We start from the raw sequence: 22,872 nt of genomic DNA on the forward strand, positions 1-22,872 counted from the left end.
GGTGGCACTGCTCACGGCCACCCAGCCCAGACTCCAGGATTCAGGGGGCGTCCATCCCAACGCCCATCCAGCAAGGCCAAGGAGATGCCAGTAGGCGATATCCTGCCGTGGTAGCTCCCTTTCGGAGAAGGACTCTTCTCGGCCATCTCCTGCACTGTTGGTGGGGAGTGTCCTCTGGAAGAACCTCCAGGGAGGACGCCACAAGGCCTGTGATATTTTCCATGTGATGCACATACCCCTCGGCTCAGAATCCTCATGACTATCCCACAGATATGCTTTCACGTGTGTTCGGAGTGTGGGTGAGAAAACGTACTGCAGCACTAGTTAAGATGGCAAGAGACTCGGAACGAGAAAAGCAGTTGAATAAATTGTGAAGTGGGAAGCCATGAAAATAATACAGGGATTGGAGCCCCACATACTGACATAAAACAATCTCCAAGATATATTTGAGTGAAAAAAGCAAGGTGCACAATATGTAAACAAAACATTTTCCAGTAAAATATAAGTAGCGAGGGGCGGTGGGGGGGGTGGCAGGATGCACACACACACATGCCCACATGCCCACATAAGTAGAGACTTTCAGGAAAAGCAGATGGAAAACGGTCCCGTGATTGCCTCTAGGGCTGGAACCTGGAGGCCTGGGGAAAAGATACACTCACCACAGTACATGCTCTTGTCCTGCTTGAATTTTTTTTTTTTAATCATAAGCATACATTTCTTTTTTTTTAAAAAAGGAAACTAGTTTTTTTCTTAAAAAGACAAAGAAATCTTTATAACTGTATTTATAAAATGAACCACAGGGAACCTGAATTAACCACTTGCTGTGAGGACAGCTAAAAAAGAGAGCTTTTTATCTCAGGGTAATATTTGGGGGACTGGATCCACTCAAGCTCGTATCTAATGTGCAGCACACACACTCACGCTGAGCCCGCCAACTCCATGGGGGACAGTGGTGACAAGGAATGAACACAAAGCTGTCGTAATCTAGGCTGGGAAACCTGTTGAACACAGAAGCGCCGGGAGGCCGGTACAAGTAAGCGGACAAAGTCAGAGTCCCCTGCAGGAATGCAGAGCCCGGAGACCGCCAGAGGCCCCTGCAGGAATGCATACCCCAGAGACCGCCAGAGTCCCCCTGCAGGAATGCATACCCCGGAGACCGACCTCTGCTCTATCAGCGCTGCCTGCCGCTGTCCGTATTAGGCAGAGTGGTACTTGACGCGCCCCAGCCAGCAGGGCAGAGCCCAGCTTTGAGGGCCGTGGTGGGTGATTTCAGAGGTCCGGAATGTCAGATAGGCTTATCTAGACCAGGAGATAGCAGCCTGCCCTGTCAGCTGCCCCCTACCCCACCTCCCTGCCTCCTGCTGTGCTCAGCTTTGGAAGGTCAGCAGCCACTTGTACCCCCCAAGCCTGGGCCACCCACCGCTGGGAGCCACTGCAGAGGCAGAGGTGGGCAAGGGTCACCGTCAGGAACAAAAGGTATGCAGTGACCCTGCTGGATGCTCACAAAATACAGACATTTCCTCCTCACGAGATAACCCAACAGTTTTCACTTTATAGGCTGGCCCCATTCCTGCTGGTGACAAGAGTCCATGAGTCACTTCCTGCATGCATGTTTTTATGATGTACAAATCCCTTCTGGTCTGCATTGGTTATCTGTGATCACTGAGCAACCCCATGGAGGCTGGTAGAAAGAACCCTGGATCGGGAATCCAGGCTCGTCCTCAATGGTCCCCCACGTCCTCTGTTTGACTACGAGACCCTCTCTTCACAGCCTGGCCCTGGGAGGCCGTTCTTTGTGGGTCTCCTCCTGCATCCATCTATTCTGCTCTGCCTTGCTCTCACCCTCTCCCCTCTCCCCACCCACACCTTCATTCCTCTTACACAGCAACACACTCTCCCTGGAATATAGCTCTCTGCCTTGCGTTCCCTCAGTGAGGCCAAGCAAATTTCTTCTCATATGTCAAGCTCCAAATCATACCTTCTCTTCCAGGAAGCATTCTCGGACTGCTCCAGTCAGGCTCAGTCATTGATTTTCTCTACTTCTGCAAAACAGTGTACGCACCTGTCTCATACACTTAGGATATTTATGAAAATAATGGCTAAGCATTTGCTGATCACTTATGATGTACTAGGCAGTGTTCTAAATACTTAACAAAGATTGCGTTAGTTAGTGCTCACAGCAACTCCGTGAGAGAGGGACCATCTTCATTTTACAGAGAACACTACTGAGGATCAGTGATTTAAGTAGCCTGCCCAAGGCCACAGAGCTAGTTGGTGGCTGACTGGTACCGAGACAAGTGCCTGGCACACAGCAGCTGCTCAAAAATTATTCACCTCATGAATGATTAAATAAGTTAATAAATACAGAAACAATGTTTCTGTCTCACAAACTGTTCAGAGCCACTTCTCATTCTTTCAAACCACCTCCCCTGTCAGGTGCCTAGCAAGGCACAGAACACTAGAAACATCTGCTGAAGGAATGAAAAAAAGCATATTGGAGCACACCCATCAACAGAGTCCAAATCCTGATAAAGCCACCCGCTAGCTTCAGATCAATAGCTTCAGGTTCCTGGGACCCTCTATGTCACCTGTCAAATGGAGAGATGGTACACAACATCCTCTCAAAATATGTCCTTCTGACACTAGGTACATATAAAATAAAAGACCAGATTTCGGATGATGGCAATTCCCATGTCAAACTTTGTATTGTATTGTTTTGTTTTGTTTTCCTTCTGGGCTGCTTTCCCCGAGGAACATTACACAATTGGATGTGACATTTGATCGGGGTACTACCCTGATGCAGAGACAATATATTAGTCCTAAAGGAGTTAATTTGGCTTGATCCTTGGTTCACTCTATCCTTGGCAAAACAGGTCACACCCAAGGAAAGAATTATTAAGTGCCTGACAAAACCCTCATAACTAATCAATAATGAACCATGATCCCAAGTTAAATTATGCAACTGACACCTAAGCCACTGCTCTAATGACATTGTAGGTCCTTCTCCCTGTCCCCTGGCACCCCCACCAGAGGCTTTCTTCTCCAGACAGATGCTGGTCAATCTCCCCCAACCACCACTGCCAACATGCATGCATATATACGTACACACACACTCACACACACACACTCACATGCTTGTGAAATGCTAAAGCCCAGACCCACTCCAGATGGTGCTGAGATGTCCACAACAATGGAAAGGTGAGGGTTCTGGCTGAATTCCATTTATTTCTACTCTAACTGTGGCTAGCCAGGAGCTTGGCTATGTGCCTGATAACCTGACACACCTGTGCTGTATGTCTTAGCATTAATGGTCATCCACGTGCATGCTAATACCCAGCATTTCTTGTTTGGCTAATGCTCAGCATAAACTACTACACCCAAGGATACCTAAAAGAGGTGTGTGAGTGAGACAGTGTCTGTTCATGTTAGAAGAGAGGGAGGACCCATGTTCTGTGTTTTGTTTGACTCACACCAATACAAGCTCTAGGCTCTTAGAGCTGAGTATTAACCATGCACATGAATCCAATATGGTGAGAGACTATACCATAACCGGAATGCACATAAACAGTCCCTGTAGAGAACACCTGTTATTTATCCATCTCACACCTCTATGACCTTGGGAACCTGCTCCTCCCTCATGTCAAGCATGTGATGCTTGAAAGGGCTACCAAAGACAGTAGCCAGTTCTCCTGGTTTGGGCACAATAATTGGTCCAGGGACAGCCCAATCAGAATCCTTCCCTGAGATTTTATTCAATATTGAGCAGGAGGAGAGAGAGTCTAGCCTTTGGGTCATAGAGCTATAAAGATATGAACTAGAGACCACCAACATGGAGAAAATCTGTTCACAGGATGTTAGAATGGAGCCAACATAGAGCAAAACGTCCAAGACATAGATGGAAGGAGAGAGGCTAGGAAAGACTGTCTGGACCTTCTTGTTTATACAAGTTAACGACTCCCTTTTGTGTTTAGCTTTGAGCTGGGTTTCTCAAGCGTGTGGTGCAAGTGACCTCACACAGTCAGAGCCGTACTTGGACCATATTTCCAAATGTGTTCCACGCTTCAGCATCTAGGTAATTCTTAGGAGATCGGCTACCACACATGTGAAAGGTCTTTATTACTCCTCCTACGAGGCATAAAATTCCTGAGCAAGATGCACTCTCAACTCAGCATCGCTAACTACAGATGTTAGTGCTTTCCCTTTGTTAGCTCAGGCACCAGTGGTGACCTGCCAACCCCAAGAGTCCACAAGTACTCTTCTATTTCAACCCATCAAAGCTTGTAAAATAAGGCCTGGCCAGACAGGGAGAGGCAACCGACCGACTGGTGATTTTTGAAAAAAAGCACATCTCCTGGTGGTCGAGCCTCCATCACATCCCGGTGCTGGCTCATTCGCTCTGCAGGTCTGTCCTTGGATCACCAAGAGAGTCCTCTCAACAGCCAGAAAGTGCTGGGTGCAGGAGGCCATGGCATTTCCTCATAGAATAAGGTCTCTGAAAACCTTCCTGAGAAAACACCTTGCAGCCCGGCCACCTGACTTCTATGGGACCTTTTCAAAAGAAAGCGGTCACATGCTGTTACTGAAAAGAGTGATGCTTTGAAAACAAACAGTACCCCCCTCTCCAAGTCTGAAGAGCTTCCCAGTGATAGAGGAGCTGGGAAGTTACAGCAGCTAGGTGGGGGTAGCACCTCGGGGACCGGTCGCACCCCTTTCTGTCCTTTTTCTTTAACACTTCTGTCTCTGCTAGGAAGGGCTAAAGCTTGGCAGGTTATGGGCAGGCACTGCCTGGATGGCTAGAGCTCTGGGCTGAAGTTCTGGCCTGGTGGAATGCTCCTCCTATGCCCCATAAAGTCGCCCCAGGCTTGGAGGAGCTTTGGCAGCTGTCCCCCCAGGGGCAGGGGAAAGCGACCGTATCCCACAGTACACTCAACAGCTCCTCATCACCAAAACAAAAACACAACAGTCCTGATCGCCATGGAGAGTTCAATCCTGTTGTCTGGGATTGGCACCAACTAAAATTCCAAGGGCTCTGGCTGAGCTACCTCCTGTGAGGTCTAAATACAGCATGCTCACTTTTAACCTAAACATACAGTCTGGACCACTGCCCGGGGCTGACAGCCCCCCAGGGCCAGCGGGAAGTCTTGACTTCTGGCTGCCCATTAGGCAATGGGCATCGCAGTGAGAGAAGAGATGTGATGCCCTGCTTACTTAGGCCACGTTCACCAATGTTGCCTATGGCCAAACAGTGGGGGAAGTAATCAGCTTGTGGAGGGTTAACTGCGAGTGTGACCCTGAGCACAGAAATGCATCCTGGGGAAGAGGGTGGGGGGAAGAAGGGAAAGAGAGAGGGAGAAAATGCCGTAAGGACCAAAGACCTATTTCTTAGCCAATTAAAGTCAAGGCATCTTTCTACAATGTTGGCTCCCCCGGGAATGGAATTTAGGGCGTAAGCTCTAGAATCAGACAGACCAAGGTTGCCTCCTTGTTGTGTGATCTTGAGCAAGATAATTGACTTCTCGGTTTCCATAGCTCTAAAATGGACCAAAGGACCATGGAGGTGTTCACTAAGACCATGTTTATAAAGTGCCTGGCACGCAGAAGTTGCTCAATAAATCATAGCTACTAGCAGTAGCAGTGGTAATAGGAGGAGGATAGTGCCAAGCATGCCTTTATTCTCTCTGCCATGGAGAGGACACAAGAAGAGTAGCTGAGGCCACCACGGTAAGACAGAGGCTCCCACCCAGGATAAACTGTGCATGTACAGACCAAGGAAATCTTCAACAGAGCAAAATGCTAGCACACGCCCACACCTATTAAGAACCTTAGAATGGCAGGATGGCGACAGCTTCCCAAACTCCCAGCAAGCCAACCCGCATGCCCCACAAGGGTAAGAAATCACAGGGCTTTCCCTTACCTTGGTGTTCATACAGGACTTCCCTCGCTTATACTCCTTGTGGGATCCACGCTTGTCCAGTTTGTACCACAGGGCTTTGGCTTTCCAGGTGGTCACCTTGGACTTGAGCTTGGAATAAAAATTCCTGTGGTCCAGAGGGTCTAGATCCAGGTGTCGTGTGAGGATGTTGAAGGCCTGGAGGGTGCCTTTGCACGTGGAAGCCTGGACAAAGTTCTCAAAAACCTGCCCGGCCTGGCTCTGCTTCTCGTCTTCGTTTTCCCCCATGTTTCTGGAGCTGTGTAGCGCAGTGGTATGGAGAGGCTGGAGGAGAACACCATGAAGTACCTGGAGACACGTCACACCTGCAAAGGTAGGTGGAGGCAGAGGTGAGCTCCATGGCAATGCAGGCAGGGTGGGGGGAATGGGTGCTGAGAGGGAAAAATAAAATTCCTTTGGGATGTTAAGCATACTAAACATTAATACTTAATGCTAAACATAAACCATCTATAGAAAATGTACAATCATCCCTTCTGACCTGACAATGGTGTCTTGCTGGCAATCTCTTTCTCCCCCCACCCCCCACCCCCGCCAACACCCCACTCCTCTTGCTGGTTGTAAAGAACTACAGATTGCTCAAAGATATGGCCTGGCTGATGTCAGCATTACCTGGTCAATCTTGCTATGAGCTAGATAGTTCTAGAAATAATAACTAGTAAGGGGGGGGAACAAAGCAGAGAAGTGTACTAGATTTTGTGAGCACCACTGAAAATCTTTAATTCGTGGTGCTGTAAATTAGTTGACTAATATTAGTGTAATCTAAGCACAGAACAGTGCACAGACCAAAACATTCAAAGCACGTGCCTCCCTAGATTTCATGGCCTTCCCACCTATCCTAAGACACCAAACTTGAAAGTCTTCCTCCATTAGCTACTAGAGGGCAGGTCCTTCCCCCATACAGACGACAAACAGCAACTTCTCGAAACTTCTCTCTACCTCCTCATACCTGCTGCAAGTACGGCATCCACCTCAGTCAGACAGACAAAAAGACACAGACACACACGGGTCTCCTCCCCACACACAAAAGGAGTCTGTGCTTTGTGAGCCCAAGCTGTGAGCTATTTGGAACAAGTGCTCAGGCCAACAGAAGGAAAAATGCGATGGGTATTCATTCACATCACGAAAATAGTTCGCCTGGGTTTTGGCCATCGGCCTGTCTCTCTGCACCACTTTAACCTTAGGCATTTCTTAGGGAAATCACTCAAGTTTCAAAGGAACAAAAATAAGTTAGGGTTGATTTTCCAAAGCAATGGCTATTTTTCCAGAATCCAAAGCTAGTGCAAGAAGACAAGCATAGAGGAACTAGGGCTGCACAGCTGTCCGGAGGGCTCGAGAGGGTCGGTAAACAAGAGGATACGGCATACCAAGCTCCCCCAGACAGAGGCCTGGCGGGAGGAGGTCAGCAAACACAGAGACAAGGCCCTTGGGCTGGGTGGCTTCCCACTCTCCAGACAGAAACACTATTGTGGGTGCATCTGGATTGTGGGCTGGCCGTATAATACTAAAAGCAGAGAATGGTGTTTGTTTTCTTCCTTCATCCTTTACTCATCCATTCAGCAACAATTCCTGGTGCCTAAGCAAGAGCCATGCATCACCCTAGGTCCTGGGGATGCAGAGATGGGGCCTAGTGAGGAAGACAGGTGTATAAAGACTTGATTATAAGACAACAGGCAAGCACTTTTAAAAGATGAACATGGTGCATGGAAGCCACATAAGGAGGTGTCCAACAGAGCCTAGAGGTGTCCAGAGGAGCCACAGGGCGGAGGGGGGCTGGGATGCCCAAAACACTACAATTTTAGGAACAAGGTGAATTTCATTAGAAGACCAGGGAATAGAAGTTCTCAGGCAAAAGAACACCATACAGGCGTGAGTCTGGAAAGAGCCAGGACAGCTGCAGAATGAGAGCAAGTCCAAGGCGTCTAGAGTTCCAAACTCATGACAAGAGGTGATGGGCGCATCCAGGGCAGATCATGGAGGGGATCTGGCTTCTCCCGTGGGCTGCGGGGTGCAGGAGATAGAGCAGCGGGCCGAGAGGAGTCTCTGCACAGAGGAGGTGGCGGGGATGCATGGGAGAGGGAGGCGGCCATGAACAAAGCCACCGGGAGAGCCCCAGGAGAGCGCCCCACACACACGAAGGCTGTACGGCAGCCCCGTGGGCACCAGCTGCAGGGAGCAGCCGGCTGGGGGCAGACACCCAGACGCTGCTGGCCGAGGGGGCACCGACAACAGCATGGGACCCCTCCCCTTCCTCCCCTCCACCCCAGCAGTCTCCAACGGGCCTGGCACCGTGCTCAGCTGAAGGCCCATTCCCTGCTCCAGGCCTAGCCAAGTTCCAGTCTTCAGCCAGGCCTCTGTCCTCCAGGAGCACTGACCTGGCGGCTCTGTTCCCCGCACCTCAGCAAAGCCAGAAAACGTGGAGAGCGGGGCCTGTGCTTTGCCAGGTGCCGATAAGACATGGATTCCCTCCTGGAGGCTCTCTCGGCTCCTCAAACCTCTGCAGTGCTCATCTCGGCATCGCTCACATAAACACGGCCTCCTACTGTTTCATCAACTCTCCCCCAGGTACAGGACTTGCCACCCAGAGAGCATAAACAGAGAGCAAGACCCGTTTTCGAAGGAGCATCCTTGGTCTCTATCTTTGGAGGCACTCTGCGCCCAGCGCTGAACAAAGGATGCGGTCGCTGACTGAGAGATCCACAGCTACTTGAATTCTGCTGCCCTCCTGCAGTCCGTTCTGGGGACGGGCAGGTGGGTTCAGAGAAAGCCACAGGCTTCAGGGCGAGTGGAGCCCAAGTCCAAAGCTCGGTTTGGCCCCTGGCTGCCCTCGTGGCCTCACACGAGCCACAGAAGCGCTGAGCCTCAGTTTCTTCTTTTGCAAGAGACGTGATAATGTCCATCTTGCGGGGTTGCTGTGCAGAGCAAGAGAGGTGTGTGGTGGCAAGCCCGGCCCTGGGAGGTGCCTGGCAGAGGTGAAAATGGGTGCTGCATCCCTCACGTGGGGCAGATTTGTGTCTGCGGAATGTACCGGTTTGGAAAAATACTTCTGTAAATCAATTCTTCAAGTTGCCAACTCCTCCCTGTCTAAAATGGTGAACTGGTTAGAGATATCAAGCCAAACCTGACTCCCAGAGAATCATTTACGAACTGGAAGAACCTGTCTCCTTCCAGCTCCAGCTGCCGCCCCTCCTCCCTGCAAAGGAAAATGAACAACTTGATCTTAGGGCTCTAGTGGAGAGCCAAAGGTGGTGCAGAGGGTGCTCGCTGGGCTTGGGGGCTCCAGGAGCTCTCTCTTATCTAGAGGGAGCTACCTGGGGCGGTGGGGGTGGTGGAGAGAGATGGCAGGACAGCAGAGAGCACCGCCTTGGCCTATCCCAGCAGCTCGTACCAGCCTCAGACCTGCCTCCCCGCTCTGAAGGGTCTGGTCTCAACCTGTAAAATCAGCTTTCCAGTTGAAGTCAAAGACCTTAAAAATGACTCTCACATCCATGCAGGCTATGTTTCCTCCAGAAGAGCCTCAGAGTGTTTAGAGTCTGCCAAACGAGGGTGTGAACCTGGTCTCACGCACCAGCGAGGCACGTGACGTATCTCCGCCTGTTTCCTCATCTGCAGAATGAGATGATCATACTCGCTTCTTAGGGCCGTAAGGAATGAACTCCATCATGGATGTGACGTATTTAGCACCTGGCAGCTACATGATAACCAGCAGTAATTATGATTCCTCAAATGGCCCAAACGTCATCAAACCAGAAGGATGGGGCCAGATGCCCAGGTCAAGGAATTATCTGTACTTTAAAACTAGAAGCCATGGGCTTTCAACTCAGAAGATGTGGGTTCAAATCCACTTCCTAGCTGTGTCGCCTTGGACAACTCATTTAATTTCTGAGATTTCAATTCCCTCAAATATAGAGTGGGGAAGAAGGAGGTTTCCATAGTGAACTGAAAACGTCCTTGGTACAAGGTAGTTCTGTTAATGAACTAGAAAGGCAGTCTGTGTCTGAGCTCCAAGCCCCTTTCCAGAGACTAGAGTGGAATTCTTCTGGTAGATACTCTTTCTCCTTCCCCAAAAGAAACTCAAGGATTGGTTAAATCAGAGGATCCTGGGTAGTAGCTCTTGTTAAAATTTTCCTTGTCAACCACCACCCAGCTGTTGCTTTTTAGAGTTTGATACGAAATATAAATAAAACCACCCAGAAATATGAAAGGTTTCTGCATTTTCTGGGAAGAAACAAGACGTGATGCTTTAGTTTCCAAGAATAGCCTTGAAGCAATTTGTTTTTTGCCAACTGGAGTCCCTTATTTGTGGTTCTGCCTGTGTGACTTTGTGAGTCACAAAGCCAACCCCCTTTCCCTGCCCCCGGCTGCTACAAATTAAAAAACCTCAGGGCCTCCAATTGCTGGCAACAGCATGAGGGATGGGCTTGGTCCAGGGCATCTGGGAGACAAGTTCAAGGTTGACACAGAGCCCCTAAATACCTCTCAAATGAGAGAAGGAACCTCCTGGCTGAAGAGCTTCCAGTGCACTCATATTTAGGAACCCTCCCCCCGCTTCTGTCTTCCCTGGGCTTCATCACCTGCCAAACGTCATCCAACAGGGTGACCAGGTGGTGGATAAATGACAGAGTTCTATAAAAACTTGAGCGCCGGAGGGACACCAGGCAGAACCTTCTCACAAAGCAGCAGTTTGGCCCAGAAGAAAAGCTCAGCCCTCAACCACACCCTCAAAGCTCAAAGGCAACGTCTCAAGGTAAACTGAATCTAAAGATGAACTTCTTGGGGTGGGGGGGGCGGGTGAAACAGGGGAAGGGGATTAGGAGATATATACTTCCAGTTATAAAGTCAGTCACAGGGATGAAAAGGACAGCATGGGAGACAGAGTCAATAATACTGTAATAACTTCGTACGGCCACAGATGGTAACTACACCTGTGTGATGCACGCCGGAAGCCAATACATCATGTCCACTTGTACTTGAGTTAAGTAAGTAGATCCAGTAAGAACTAGACAATAAAAACCAGACCCCCCCTTGCCATGGACACTGCCAAGCTCCCCATTCAGACTTACCATCTCCCAGGTACCCCGCAATGAGCCCCCTGGCAGGGCCAGTTTCCTAGGCAATGAAACGAGGCTGTTCACCCCCCAAGCACTCACAGGGTGGTCAGAAGAACTAGAAGCCCCAGCTCCGAGCCTCACGCACAGAAGACCCTCAGTCACAGCAACCTGCCCCCAACACTGAGGTGAGGCTAGAGGCAGCCAGGGAAAGGCCTCCCACATATACTGCATCTCTGCAGAGCCCAGGCTCACAGGTGATGCCTGCAGGCCTCATCTTCTCACCTGGCCGGGCTTTCCACCTACAAGGACATACAGCAACCAACTTGAACCAAGAGGGGCATCTTCCAGGTTTGGGAAGGAACTACAAAGGCCCCCTTGTCCTTGTCATTTCCTTCCAGCCAGGGGCCCGCAGCCTTCCCTTGCTCCCCTCCCCAGATGGAGAGCACACTGCCTCCTCTGAATGGAGACTAATTCGTCTTAGTCACTCCCCAGGATGATCAATCCTGTCTGTCCACAGGCTTCTTTCTGTTCCTGATTTTAACCCCAGAGATCGCCCACAGGAAGTCAAAGCCCTTCCTTCCACGCAGGCTCAACCCACACATGCACTTTTCGGACACACGCCATCTGGAGCCCTGCTAGGAAAGGCTCAGGAAAATGCATCCAGGAGACACACTGTGAGAGCCCAAACAAGTTCCCAGCCTGCCACAAGGGCCTAGATACTACCCTCTGTCTACACTGCCCCAGGCAGGGAGCTCAGGCCCTGCCTTCTATGCAGCTCCCCCACTGAGAGCCGGAGGCCACTGGGGCTCCTGCCCTTCCAGCCCCAGCCCTCTCCTTACTCTTTCAACAGCAGCTTGACTCCACTGGTCTGGCGTAAAGTGACCGCACACACTCCCACTTCCTCACCTCCATCCACTTCTTCCTGGAATCTCAGTAACACATCCTTCCCCGATCCCATGAGCCAGACTCCTGTATGCTGACCAGTCATGATGCCAGGAAGAGGCCCATGTGACCAGAGGCCCACAGCAGGCCAGGGGCTTCCACCAGCATTATCCTACGGAGCCGTTACAACAAGTCTGCGGTGGGGTGGTGGTCTTCTTTCCTCTGTTTCTGCTGTCTGCAACAAGGGCTTTGGGGGGCAGGGGCAAGGGGTCACTCCAGAACTCGCCCACCTTGATTTTCTATAAAGTAAGTGTAAGTTAGCCACATGTGCTTCCTATTGTGTGTGTCTGTGTGTGTACACATACGTACGTGTGCATGTGCTTATATGTATGTGCAGGTGTTTATATACATATGTATGCATATGCATTATGTGTGGATGCGTATGTATGCATGTGCATTGTGTGATGCATGTGTATTGTGTGTGTATGTATGTACACACGTCCCTGTTTTAAATATTTTTCAATAAGGATTTCTAGCCAGGGCTCCACACCTCCGCTCGGACCACTATGCCGCTCTTCAAGGACCTTCCAAGAGACGCGAAGCCTCTGAGGTGGGCAGAACTTCAGCCTGGGCATGAGGAGTCTGGGCCCGCCCCTCACACCACCTCATGAGGACACCAAAGGCAGCATGGCTCAGCAGCTGACAGCACACCAGACACTGTCCCAGACAATTACATCTGTGATCTCATTTACCCCTCCTTCTTTGGCAGAAGAAAAGGCAGATGACAGAGTAACCTCCTTGGTATCCCACAGGCAACGACTAGGGATGCTGTGAAAGGGGCCCAGTTCCAGCTCACTTCAAAATCCACACTTAGTCACCAACTGATCGGCGCCATGTAGAGAGAACTAGTACGGCCTGCCTTTGCCAAAGCCACTGGATACAGCAAATGGGTCCAGCCCTGGAGTCTCTGAAGATCTTTCAGGCTCTGAGTGTCTACACATGTCAACAACAGGGCACGGTCTCATAAGTTACGGTGCAGCCAAATAATAAAGTATTAGACAATCCTTTAAAAATAATATTTAGAAAGACATTTAATCCATGGGGAAATGTTTACGCCCTAATGCAGAGTAAGGAGAGCAGAATACAATTTCAGGTGCTCAGTAGGATTCCAGTTCCATAAAGCAGTATCTATAGAAGAGGAAAAACAAGCCAAATGTGAACAGTGTGTTCGTGTGTGTGTGTGTGTGTGTGTGTGTGTGTAAGAAAGAGAGAGAGAGAGAGATGGTCTTTCACATGACTTCTATTTTTAGCTTCACACTTCCTGCATATCCCAAATATTTTACCAGGAGTGTGTACAACTTATACAAGGCCCTCCTGTACACACATCCCAAGTCCAGGAGTCTTCAGTCCCTGACTCGCCCATGGGTCCTGACAGCAGGAGAAGGGCTTCGGGAATCATATTTTCCTCAGGTCAGCAAGTGCCTGCAGGCCTCCACCACACCAGCAGCATGCTTTTTCTCCAGAAAAGAGAGAGCGCGGGCACCATTCTCACCTGATGAATGGGCTTGCATTCCAGCAGGTGAGGGACGAGGCCCCAAGGCTGCATTCCCCACCTCCCCTGCTCTCTGGACCTCAGGCCTCTTTCCAAGAAGACACCTTTGCCCCCATCTCCTGCTGGGCCTGCAGGATGCCTTGCCCATGAACCCACAAGGAGGAAACCTGCATACCTGGTTATGGGCCAAGAGGTAACAAAATTACCTGTATCTCAACACACACACTGGGCTCATCTTACCAACAAAAACTCAGTCTATTCTGCATGTGCCCTGGATCATCTTGGTCACACGCTGGGTGCCCAGGAATACTGTGAACTCTCAATTTCGATTTCCAGGAGGCCCTCCTATCTCAGAACTTAGTGGGGGTGCGGAGAATAAGCAAATTCAGAGACAGAAGGTAGAAGGGTAGATGCCAGGGGCTGGGGGAAGAGAGGAGTGGGGAGTTAGTGTTTGAGGGGTACAGACTTTGAATCTGAGAAGATAAAAAGGTTCTGGAGGTAGACGGTAGTGATGGCTGGACAACATCGCGAGCGTACTTAATGCCACTGAGCAGCTCGACACTTAACAATGGTTAAAATGGTAAGTTTTACGTTATGTATATTTTCCCACAAAAATAAGAAAAAATAAAATGCATTAAAAAAAAAAAAAACATCACTACCGCCTAATAGTAGGAGCTGTCCAAGGCCAGAGTACAGAATTTGTGGCCTAATTAACATTGAAGTTTATTTTCTAAAATACTTTTGAATTAAAACATAATAAGCAAAATAAATCATTAGGCTAATAAAAGAATCTTGTTCAGTGAAATAACTTTTAACCTTTTTTTTTTTTTTTTTGTAAAGTCAACTAGGCTTTTCTCATTCTTCCTTCCAAATCTTATTTGACTCCAGAAAGCCTATGGAAGCTGAGCCCTGACAAGTTGTAATATTTATCTCTTGTTCTGCCTTCCCCCGGCAACCACCACCGATACCTCCGCCCCCATACACCTGGGCACCTGTGAAATTTCCTTCAACACCCAGCTCCCCGGTCTTGGCTCCCTGAGCCTGCCACACATCTCTGGGGGAGAACGAACGCGCCTGCGTTCTGACCGTCCCAGGCAGGGGTGCCAGCAGACTGCAGTTCTGTGAAATCAGGGAACATTCTTCCCTGCAGCGTACAGATTCCCTAAAAGCTCCCTGACGACAGGGCCAGATCAGCTCAGATGGGTTGGGCACGCCATCATGCTCGAATGAATGGAAACCATGGCCGTGTCATTAGATGAGACTCCTGTCCCTCAAAGTCAGGGCCGGGCCTATTTTTCATTGGCTAGCATCAATTTCAGGGACACTGGGTAAGGATCCTTTTGAAGAATCCTGTTGTAAGACAGAGAAGTTTCCCCATTTCAAAAAACATTAAGTCCGATACATCACACAGCCTACTTGGTGTTCTCAAGCAGGGTATGTGAGCAAATCCTCACCCTACTAACACCTAGTTAACTAACTTCAAGGCCCCTCTCCTCCAGATACTCTAGCTCCCTAGCCCCAAATGGGTCGGATCCCTCCCAGGGCATCCTGTACTTGCCTCGATTATAGCAAGTTCCTCTGTGAATTTTTTACTTCCCTACTCCCAGTTCCTAGCACGAGACCCTCTGTATATGGTATGTGCTAAATGAACGAATGCCTATTCAAACCTTGGGAACATAAGAATTGTTGACACTAAATGAGCATCTATGAAGGCTTGGGCAATGTGTTAAAAGCTTCATATGTATTAAAGAAGTTAATCATTGTCACAGAGCCAGGCATTGTTAGACACTACTCTTATCCCTATTTTTCAGAGAATCAGGAGCGTTAGCCAATGGCCTGAGGTCACATGGCCAGAAGTGGTGAAGCTGTAAGGTGAAGCCCCATAGCCAGAGTTCAGAACCCACATCCTTAACCACTATACCCATAGTGCTCCCACACAAAGCGGATGGAGCCAAAAGGTATAGAAGTCCTGCCCTGCACACCACAGCAGAGGCGTGATCTCTGGTCTTGGCCGAGGACCCCTCTTCTTCCATCAAACTCCAAAATGCTACGATCTGGATAATGAAATCTCGATGCACCATCAGACCAATGCACCCTCAGTGGCTAACCTGCTGACAAAAACTCAGCTGAGAGCTCACTTTTCGGGCTTCGGTGGATACGGCAGAGACAGGCTAGCTGATCACTAGATGCATCGCTCCCTCCTCCCGGGCCCTTCCCTGCAGCCGTGAGCCCTCCTGACCAGTTCTAGGTAATGGGCTGTGAGCAGAAGTGATGTACACAACTTCTGGGAACGCCCCGTAGGAACCTCCCCTGGGGGCCCTCCATGCTCTTCCACTTCTGCCAGAGCACAGCAGCCTTGGAAACCACAGGAGGAAGACAGCCCAGCCAGCCTTGAGAAGGGAGGAGCCAGATTCCCTGGGTGCCCACCTGTGGGAAAGCCCTCTGTGACCAGGAACATTTGGACTTCGCATACGTGAGACATGAACTTCAAGTGTGGAACGTCACCGAGAACCGAGGGTTTTTCTGCTAGGCAGGAAGCGTGGAGTTAAACCACAGTGTGGTAGGCGTGTCGAATTGGGCTTGTCTCAGAAAGCTTTCTCTCCCGGTAACACTGTTGGTCACAGGGGAGTGACCACCTGAGAGGCATCTCTCACTACCACCATTGTTGTGGATGTCAACTTCCAAAATAACCAGTTCTGCCATTTTATAAAGCTGACTTTCCTTTAGGACCTCAATATTCTGGAAAAGTTGCTAGACCCTCAGAGTAAGCCTGCCCACCTCTCCATTTAAGTCCCTCCCTCCCCCCCGCCCATCTATACCCTGTACTGAAAATCCACCGCCCTTCCCTAAATGAGAATGGACTAGGACAGGAGAACAGGACAGAGAAGCTAGTCATTTCCTTGGTTTCAATGATCTTCTCCCCACCCCCGCCGCCGGCCCCAACAGCCCTCAGCTCCTGAGGCCCCTGAGGCCCCTGAAAGCTGATGTGGTAACTTCATGGACTCTGGACCACTGAGCACTCCCTTGAACATAAACAACGAAGTCTCTGTGAAATTTAAATGAGGTGCCTCATGGCTCACGCTCACGGATGTGCTAAGCATTATTCCGGCACCTGCAGGGGAATGACTCCCACCACCTCAAGGTCAAAGCAGCCCAAACCAAAGCAAGGCAGAAATTGGTGCATTTTCACACAAATAGAAAAGGTAGCTCATTCCTTTTAATCTAACTTACATGGGACGTGAGAGCTAAAAGCATAGTTTCCACCAACTCTTTGCCTAGCATGTCCTTAAGGCCGCTCCCCGGATGAACTTTTGTATCGGGTTGGCATTGCATCCCCCGACGTGCTGAATTAGGTCTCAGGGACTTGGACCCCAGTAATTGGTCTGGAGGACAGACACAGATGCTGGGGAGGAGACAGAAATCCTAGCAAAATGAACATGAAAAGGATTTCTCAACAATGCCTGCTCCCTCTGCCCACGGCTCCTCAACCAGGAGCCTGGGACGACCGCAGAGCAGTCCCGGCCCTGAGAAGCTCACAGCCCAGCAGTGTCTCACGGAGTCTGTCTTCCAAAGGCCCCAGATTTTAAAGAGTTGTGCCAAGTGACCACATTTGTCAAGCCAAAAAAAAAAAATTTTTTTTCATTGCCTGACAAAAGTTTTGTGTTTTTGTTGTTGTTGCTGTTGTGTGAATTTATCAACATGAAGTCAGTCTCAAAAATGTGCACAAACTCAATCATAGTTAGGTCTATATCGCTATCACCGGAGGAAACAAAATTGCACTCTGCCCCCGCCCACACACTTCGCAGCCTAGGTTGCTGCAATGTCCCCTCCCTCACCTCCACCTCCCCCTGCACCCACCACAGGCTGGTTCCCACTCACACACAGAGTCTGGTCCAGGCCTCACACCCAAGGCTGTCACACCAATCCCATCATCACACCTGGGAACCTATCTTGCTCACTGTTGCTCCTATTTTCAGCCTCTGCAGACTCATCTCTCTCTAAATGCCCCTGAGATTTTGCTGTGTCCCAAGGTTCTGATCTTCACTCTCCTCTCACCCTCAAGGACCTAGACGCTCCTATAGTTTGATCAATAGCTACGTCCTGATGACCCATCAAGCTATCCCTCCATGGGATCTGCTGCACTCTGGGCCCATAAGCCAGCCGCAGTGACTCCCATAAAGAGACCTCAGGTGTAGTCAGTTTACCTCCCCTGTCCCTCCCCTGCACGCCCAAACTCAGTGAACAGCACCATCTACATCCAGACCTTCGTACCAAACCATTAGAGTCCCCCCTTCCCTGCCCCTCTCCCTCACCTCCCAGGCGTCCATCACCCAGTCCTGCCTCCCCAAGAGCCCCATCCACTACCGCCTGCCTTCCTCTCTGCTCTCACCGAAACCCTCAAAATGTCCTCCTAAAGCCCTTCCTGCTTCCAGATCACCTCCCTCCAACCCACCAGCCTACTTCTCAAGCTGCCACCAAAGACACCTTTACACCGAAAACACACACTTGGTCAGGTTCTGTTCCTGTTTCAAATCCTTCAGCGCCTCCCCGCGCCCCACCTCCCCCGGAAATCTCCAGGGCCAAGTCCGAATGTCCTAGCAGAGCAAAACAGAAACCACCTTCCTGATTCCCCCCTTGCCTGCCCCCAACTGCTCCCCCCTTCCCTTGTACTCTTGACTTACTGAGCCACTGCAGCTCCTGATAAACTGGACTCTCTTCCACGGCTCCCTGCCAGTGCCTTGGCTCCTGCTACTTCGTCTAGCATGCCCATGCGGCATCTGCTTACTCGGTGAAGACCCAGCAGGCTCTAGCGCTGGAACACCGAAGCTAGCAGGGTACCAGGGGTCCCAGTTTGAACCCTGGAGTCAGGCAGACTTGTTACAAACATAACCCACCACTGCCTAGGTGCGTGAACCCGGATGACTTACCTAACCTCTTTGAACCTCAGTTCCCCCATCCATAAAATGGGGATAATAATAGTCCTGACCCCACTGGGCTACGTGAGGATGAAACACAATGATGCCCAGCTAGGCAATCTTCCAGACAGCACTGTTGTTCTTTGAAGTCGTACCTGGACTTCCCCTCAACCCCTTTCCCACATCGTACTCTGTGGAGGTTCCAACGATGGTTTCCTACTTTCTGTTGCACTTGATCCACTCACAGGGCTGCCCGCCTCCTTGCACTGCGAGCTCTCCAGCGCACAGCCCACAGCCTGGCCCTTGTGCCTCTGGGGACGGTAGATGCCCAACAACCACTGCTTATGGGTAAAATACAAGCAAGAGCGGCTACAAAATCCAGGCTCTGGGGTGGCTTGAGGGGTGACTGCCCTTTGTCTCATGACCACCAGAATGACTGCAGGGGCCTCCTACCTAGCCTCTACTTCCCATCATTCCAGCACCGCCCCCACACTGTTCCCAAAGCCCTCGGGGCTCCCTACACCCCTCTGTGGAAGTCCACACTCCCTTGATGGGCTCCCCAGGTCCTCCGTGCAACCCCCATTTCCTTATTAGGCTTGATTCCCAGAGGTTTTCATGCTTCCGTGGCTGCGTCTGACAGGCGGGCCCCTGGAGCGCCCCACACCCGGCCCCTGCTCCAACCGTACCCATCCTCTGGAGCAGGGTGGGCCCCATGGCACGAAGGCTTACTACGCGCTGGGTCCCAAAAGAATGTCACAGTCTATTCGGGGGATCAAATTTAAATAATAATTACGGGTAACAGCTGCCATGATACCAAGACGTGTGGACACACAGACGGGATGGAGTGACTGATGGCGTGACCAGCAGCCTGCAGAAAAGCCCTAAGCTGTGGCATCAGAGCTGGGTCTTCAGGGAGGAGCTAGAGTGTTCGGGCACCAAAGCTGCCCTGCCACCTTACTGACCTTCCATTCCTGTGCTTTCTTTTCACTCCTGGAGTCCATGCCAGAGGCCACCAAACCTGGCTGCACCGCAGATTTACCAGGAAGGGTCCAAAAATACAGCTTCCTGGGCCCGCTCCCCAACAGAACTGATATAGCCGGAGGGCCAAGGGGGAAGATGCTTTTAGCTCCCCAGGGAATGCGTGGCCCAAAGCCAGGTCTGGGAGTCACTAACCACATCGGGTTCCACTTGTTACATTTACGGAGAACCTGTGTTGTAGGTGAAGAAGCTCTGTCCTCCAGCTTCTGAGAAATTGCCATCTGGGAGGGGTGCCGGAAGCGGGGTGGGGGTAGACAAACAGTCACAACACAGGATTTCTGGGGCATAGGCCAGACTATCTGACACTTCATCTAGCCTTGAATCCAACACATTTTTTTGTGCATTAATCTTGTCTGGACGATTAATATACAAACTTAAGGAAAAGGCCACTGTCTTTTGTTTTTTGGTGTCTTTCCCTATTTCCCAGAGTACTCAGCTTAGTTCTAAGTACACAATTGGCATTCAATCAATGTTAAAGATTCAAATAATTTGACTTTTCATATCATGCCCCTTTTTGACTAATTCAGCCATTAACAAGTCGTTTATTCATTTTTACCTTTATAATTTCAGTGTCAATGTGGTGTCCACTCCTGGGAGGTAGCTAGTACATGTTCGTTGAATAAGTGAACATCTACCAGTACAAATCTGTTTCAGGAGGAACGGAACAGCTGATGTTGTACCACCTTCAGAGATAGCTTTTAAAAGACTTCCAAAATTTTTCATTTGAGTTATAGACCTTTCATCTCAGAATCAGTTTCCCGGTATGTAATTAGACTGCTTTGTTGTTTTTACTGTCATGAATGTTATTAGCAATGTAAGTAACACCTCCCTGGACTTCGGCAGCCGGCTGGCCTCGGTGTGGGTGTGCCCAGGGTAGGGGAAGGGGAGATGCCTGCCCATTCTGCCCATGAGGCCGTCCCCCCAGCTAGCAGTCGGGCCGGCCACACTCTCACCCCAGTCTCCATACAGGGGCCTGTAAACTGTGTTCAGCTTTTATGAGCAGGTGCGGGCAAGTCAGCCCTGCCTGAGTCAGAAAGCCCCACGGACTGTCCAAACCCTACCCGCATGTCAACACGCTTGAGAAGCGGGCTCTGTGATTTAAACGTGAAGTCCCCTGTGCTGTGGAGAAGCTGCATGATGAAACAGGGACACCCAGCAGGAGGTTCTTACGTGGGACAGTCAGCCAAGTGGGAGCGGGCTGGGCAAGCGGGGGTAGCCAGCAGAATGGACAGGCTCTGCTTCCCTGGGCCCAGCATGGCCCGCGGTTTCTTGTTATTATTGTGGTTTGTTTGTGTATTTGTTTTAAGACCTGAAAACAAGACTCACATCTTGAGTAGGGAACCTTTTGGATGTGGCTCAAAGATCATCCTGCCCTCCCTCTAGGCCCAGTCTAGGGATGGGAGATCTGTAAATCCCTGTGCACCAAGGACCGGAGGGAATTTTCCTTGAGTGCATGCTGGATCGTGGAAAGCACTCGGGCAACTCAGTCTGAGGCCTGTTCACTTCCTTTTTGCTTCTGCTGGAAAATCTCAGGATTTACTTCCTGGCTATTTATTTGTTCCTATCTTCCCCACAGACACTGATGACGATGTGCCAGGCAAATGAACACCACTGAAAAGTTCTCAGATGGGACCTTCGGGGGGGGATGGGGGGAGGTGAACGGGTCAGAGACAGAGTTAGAAAGCTCTGCGAAAGTATGTCTCCACTTCAGCAGGACCCACCGAGGGGGTTCTCTGTCCAAGTCAAATACACTGTTATCAAGAGGCAGTTCATGCGTCCGAGCAGAAGACAGAAAGACAGTTTTGTCCATTTCCTCACTGTGCAGAGAAACTGAGGTCTCCTGGGAACTATTTTCCCAAAAGCTGTATAAAACCAATGAAGTTTCCAGGCAGTAAATGCAGAAAGGCCTCTCTGATAAGACAGGGCAGAACCATTCCCGAAGAGACACTCAGTTGCTGAGCCGGCCTCTGAGGAGATTACTGACTTGCCGGGTTGTACTGTGCTTTTGGTAGCAGCCGCGAGGCTGGCGCTGAGGGCAACGTGGACCTGTGTGGGTGGGCGGCACAGCTCTGAGGACACAGACGCCCCACGCTCCTGGTGACATGCGAAGGCCTTGTTCCTGTGAGCTCAGAGATGCCACTCCCCATTCAGGGGTCAGGGTGCCCCTCACTGACCCACAGCCCAACAGACAGCAGTGCAGGGGAGAAGCCCACGGTGGGACCACGCTGGTGAATTTTCTGTGGAGGTTTGGGAGACGGTGGCCCACCATCCCAACGTAAGAAATTTGGGCTGGCTGAATGAGGATGCTGGACCCCTCTCTTGGTGTTTGGGCTTACGTTCTGAAAAACACATTCACCAAAATAAGCAGCAACCGTCTGAAAGGATCTTCTCTCTTTCTTCATAAAAAGAAAGCAAAACCCAGGGGTTACAAAGGAGACTGTGATGTGGGACCGAGAAGCCCTTGACTCCAAATTCACTAGCCTCCTCCCAGCGAAGGACAAGTCAGGCTCAAAGCTGTGTTTCCCAAACGGATTTCCTGGGGCAGATCTCAGGGAGGATTCATCCACAAGGAGAGAGGCCAGGGCTCCTGAAGGGCTCTCTTTCTCCTCCAGGACTCTTCCCACTCTACAGAGCTGATATTTTTGAAGATTCTGGCTCTCTCTCATGGCAAGTCATCCACTTCCTGGATCCTTGTGCCTTGTAAATATCATTCTTAAAAACAGCTATATCTTTTCATTGGTCTTTATTTTTAAGTAGCCTTCTCACCCCACAGCCCAGCTCCTGCGGAACGATTGTGTGGCCCTGTCTGGAATGCAACACGGTCCCTGGAGAGACAGTCTGCACATGAACTCACAAGGGTGTTTGTTATCAGCTTATTTGGCAAGAGGAATCAGAGACATTTTGAACATGAGCTGCCAGGGTGGCGGGTCCCACCCGGATGTCTTCGCCCCATCAGTAAACACCTTCGCCGGCGCATGAGACACAGGACCCGGAAAATGGACACACACTGTCTGAAAACAAGCCCCACACACGTCTCTACAGGGAAAGGTACTTCAGATGCCTAGAGAATTCATATCGGGAGAATCTTTGCTGGTCCCTACGGATGTTTCTTTCAACAATGCTCACATAATTAGCAAGTCTGGTGTCAAACCCCCTCCCTCCTCCCCTAGTTTCTTTCTCAACTAAAGGCCCCACTCCTTTCACCCTCAGCTAAGAAGAAAACACGCACATAACTCTGCCTTACTCACAAGTACCGAATCGAGACTTTTCATACCACCACAACTTTTACTCGGAAACCTTCTTGCCTTTTTATCTGCCTGGTAATCTCCTATTTGTCCTTCAAAACGCAAGTCCCCCAGCACCTGCTCGGTGCAGTGTTCCCTGTGTGAGGCTCTCTTTTCAGCGCTTCCGGGGCATTTGATGTGTTTATGACAATGCTTAGAACAGTAGCTGTCACTTTGTACTCATCCGTCCTGCTGCCACCCC

General features: G+C 50.3%; 1 protein-coding gene across 15 annotated transcripts in view; it reads right to left on the reverse strand.

The window, feature by feature from the left end:
- Window positions 1-22,872, reverse strand: part of MICAL2 (microtubule associated monooxygenase, calponin and LIM domain containing 2) — a 213,540-nt gene that overhangs the window by 160,610 nt on the left and 30,058 nt on the right. For all 15 annotated transcript variants that reach the window (XM_081798584.1, XM_081798589.1, XM_081798587.1 and 12 more), the window contains one exon: window positions 5,915-6,255. In XM_081798584.1, coding sequence (XP_081654710.1) covers window positions 5,915-6,178 — 264 coding nt within the window. In that variant the 5' untranslated portion in view covers window positions 6,179-6,255. Of the gene's footprint in view, window positions 1-5,914; window positions 6,256-22,872 lie in introns of those variants that run through there.

This window comes from Leptonychotes weddellii, chromosome 11 (genome assembly GCF_054177405.1).
Source record: "Leptonychotes weddellii isolate Sample4059 chromosome 11, ASM5417740v2, whole genome shotgun sequence".
Lineage (NCBI taxonomy): Eukaryota > Metazoa > Chordata > Mammalia > Carnivora > Phocidae > Leptonychotes > Leptonychotes weddellii.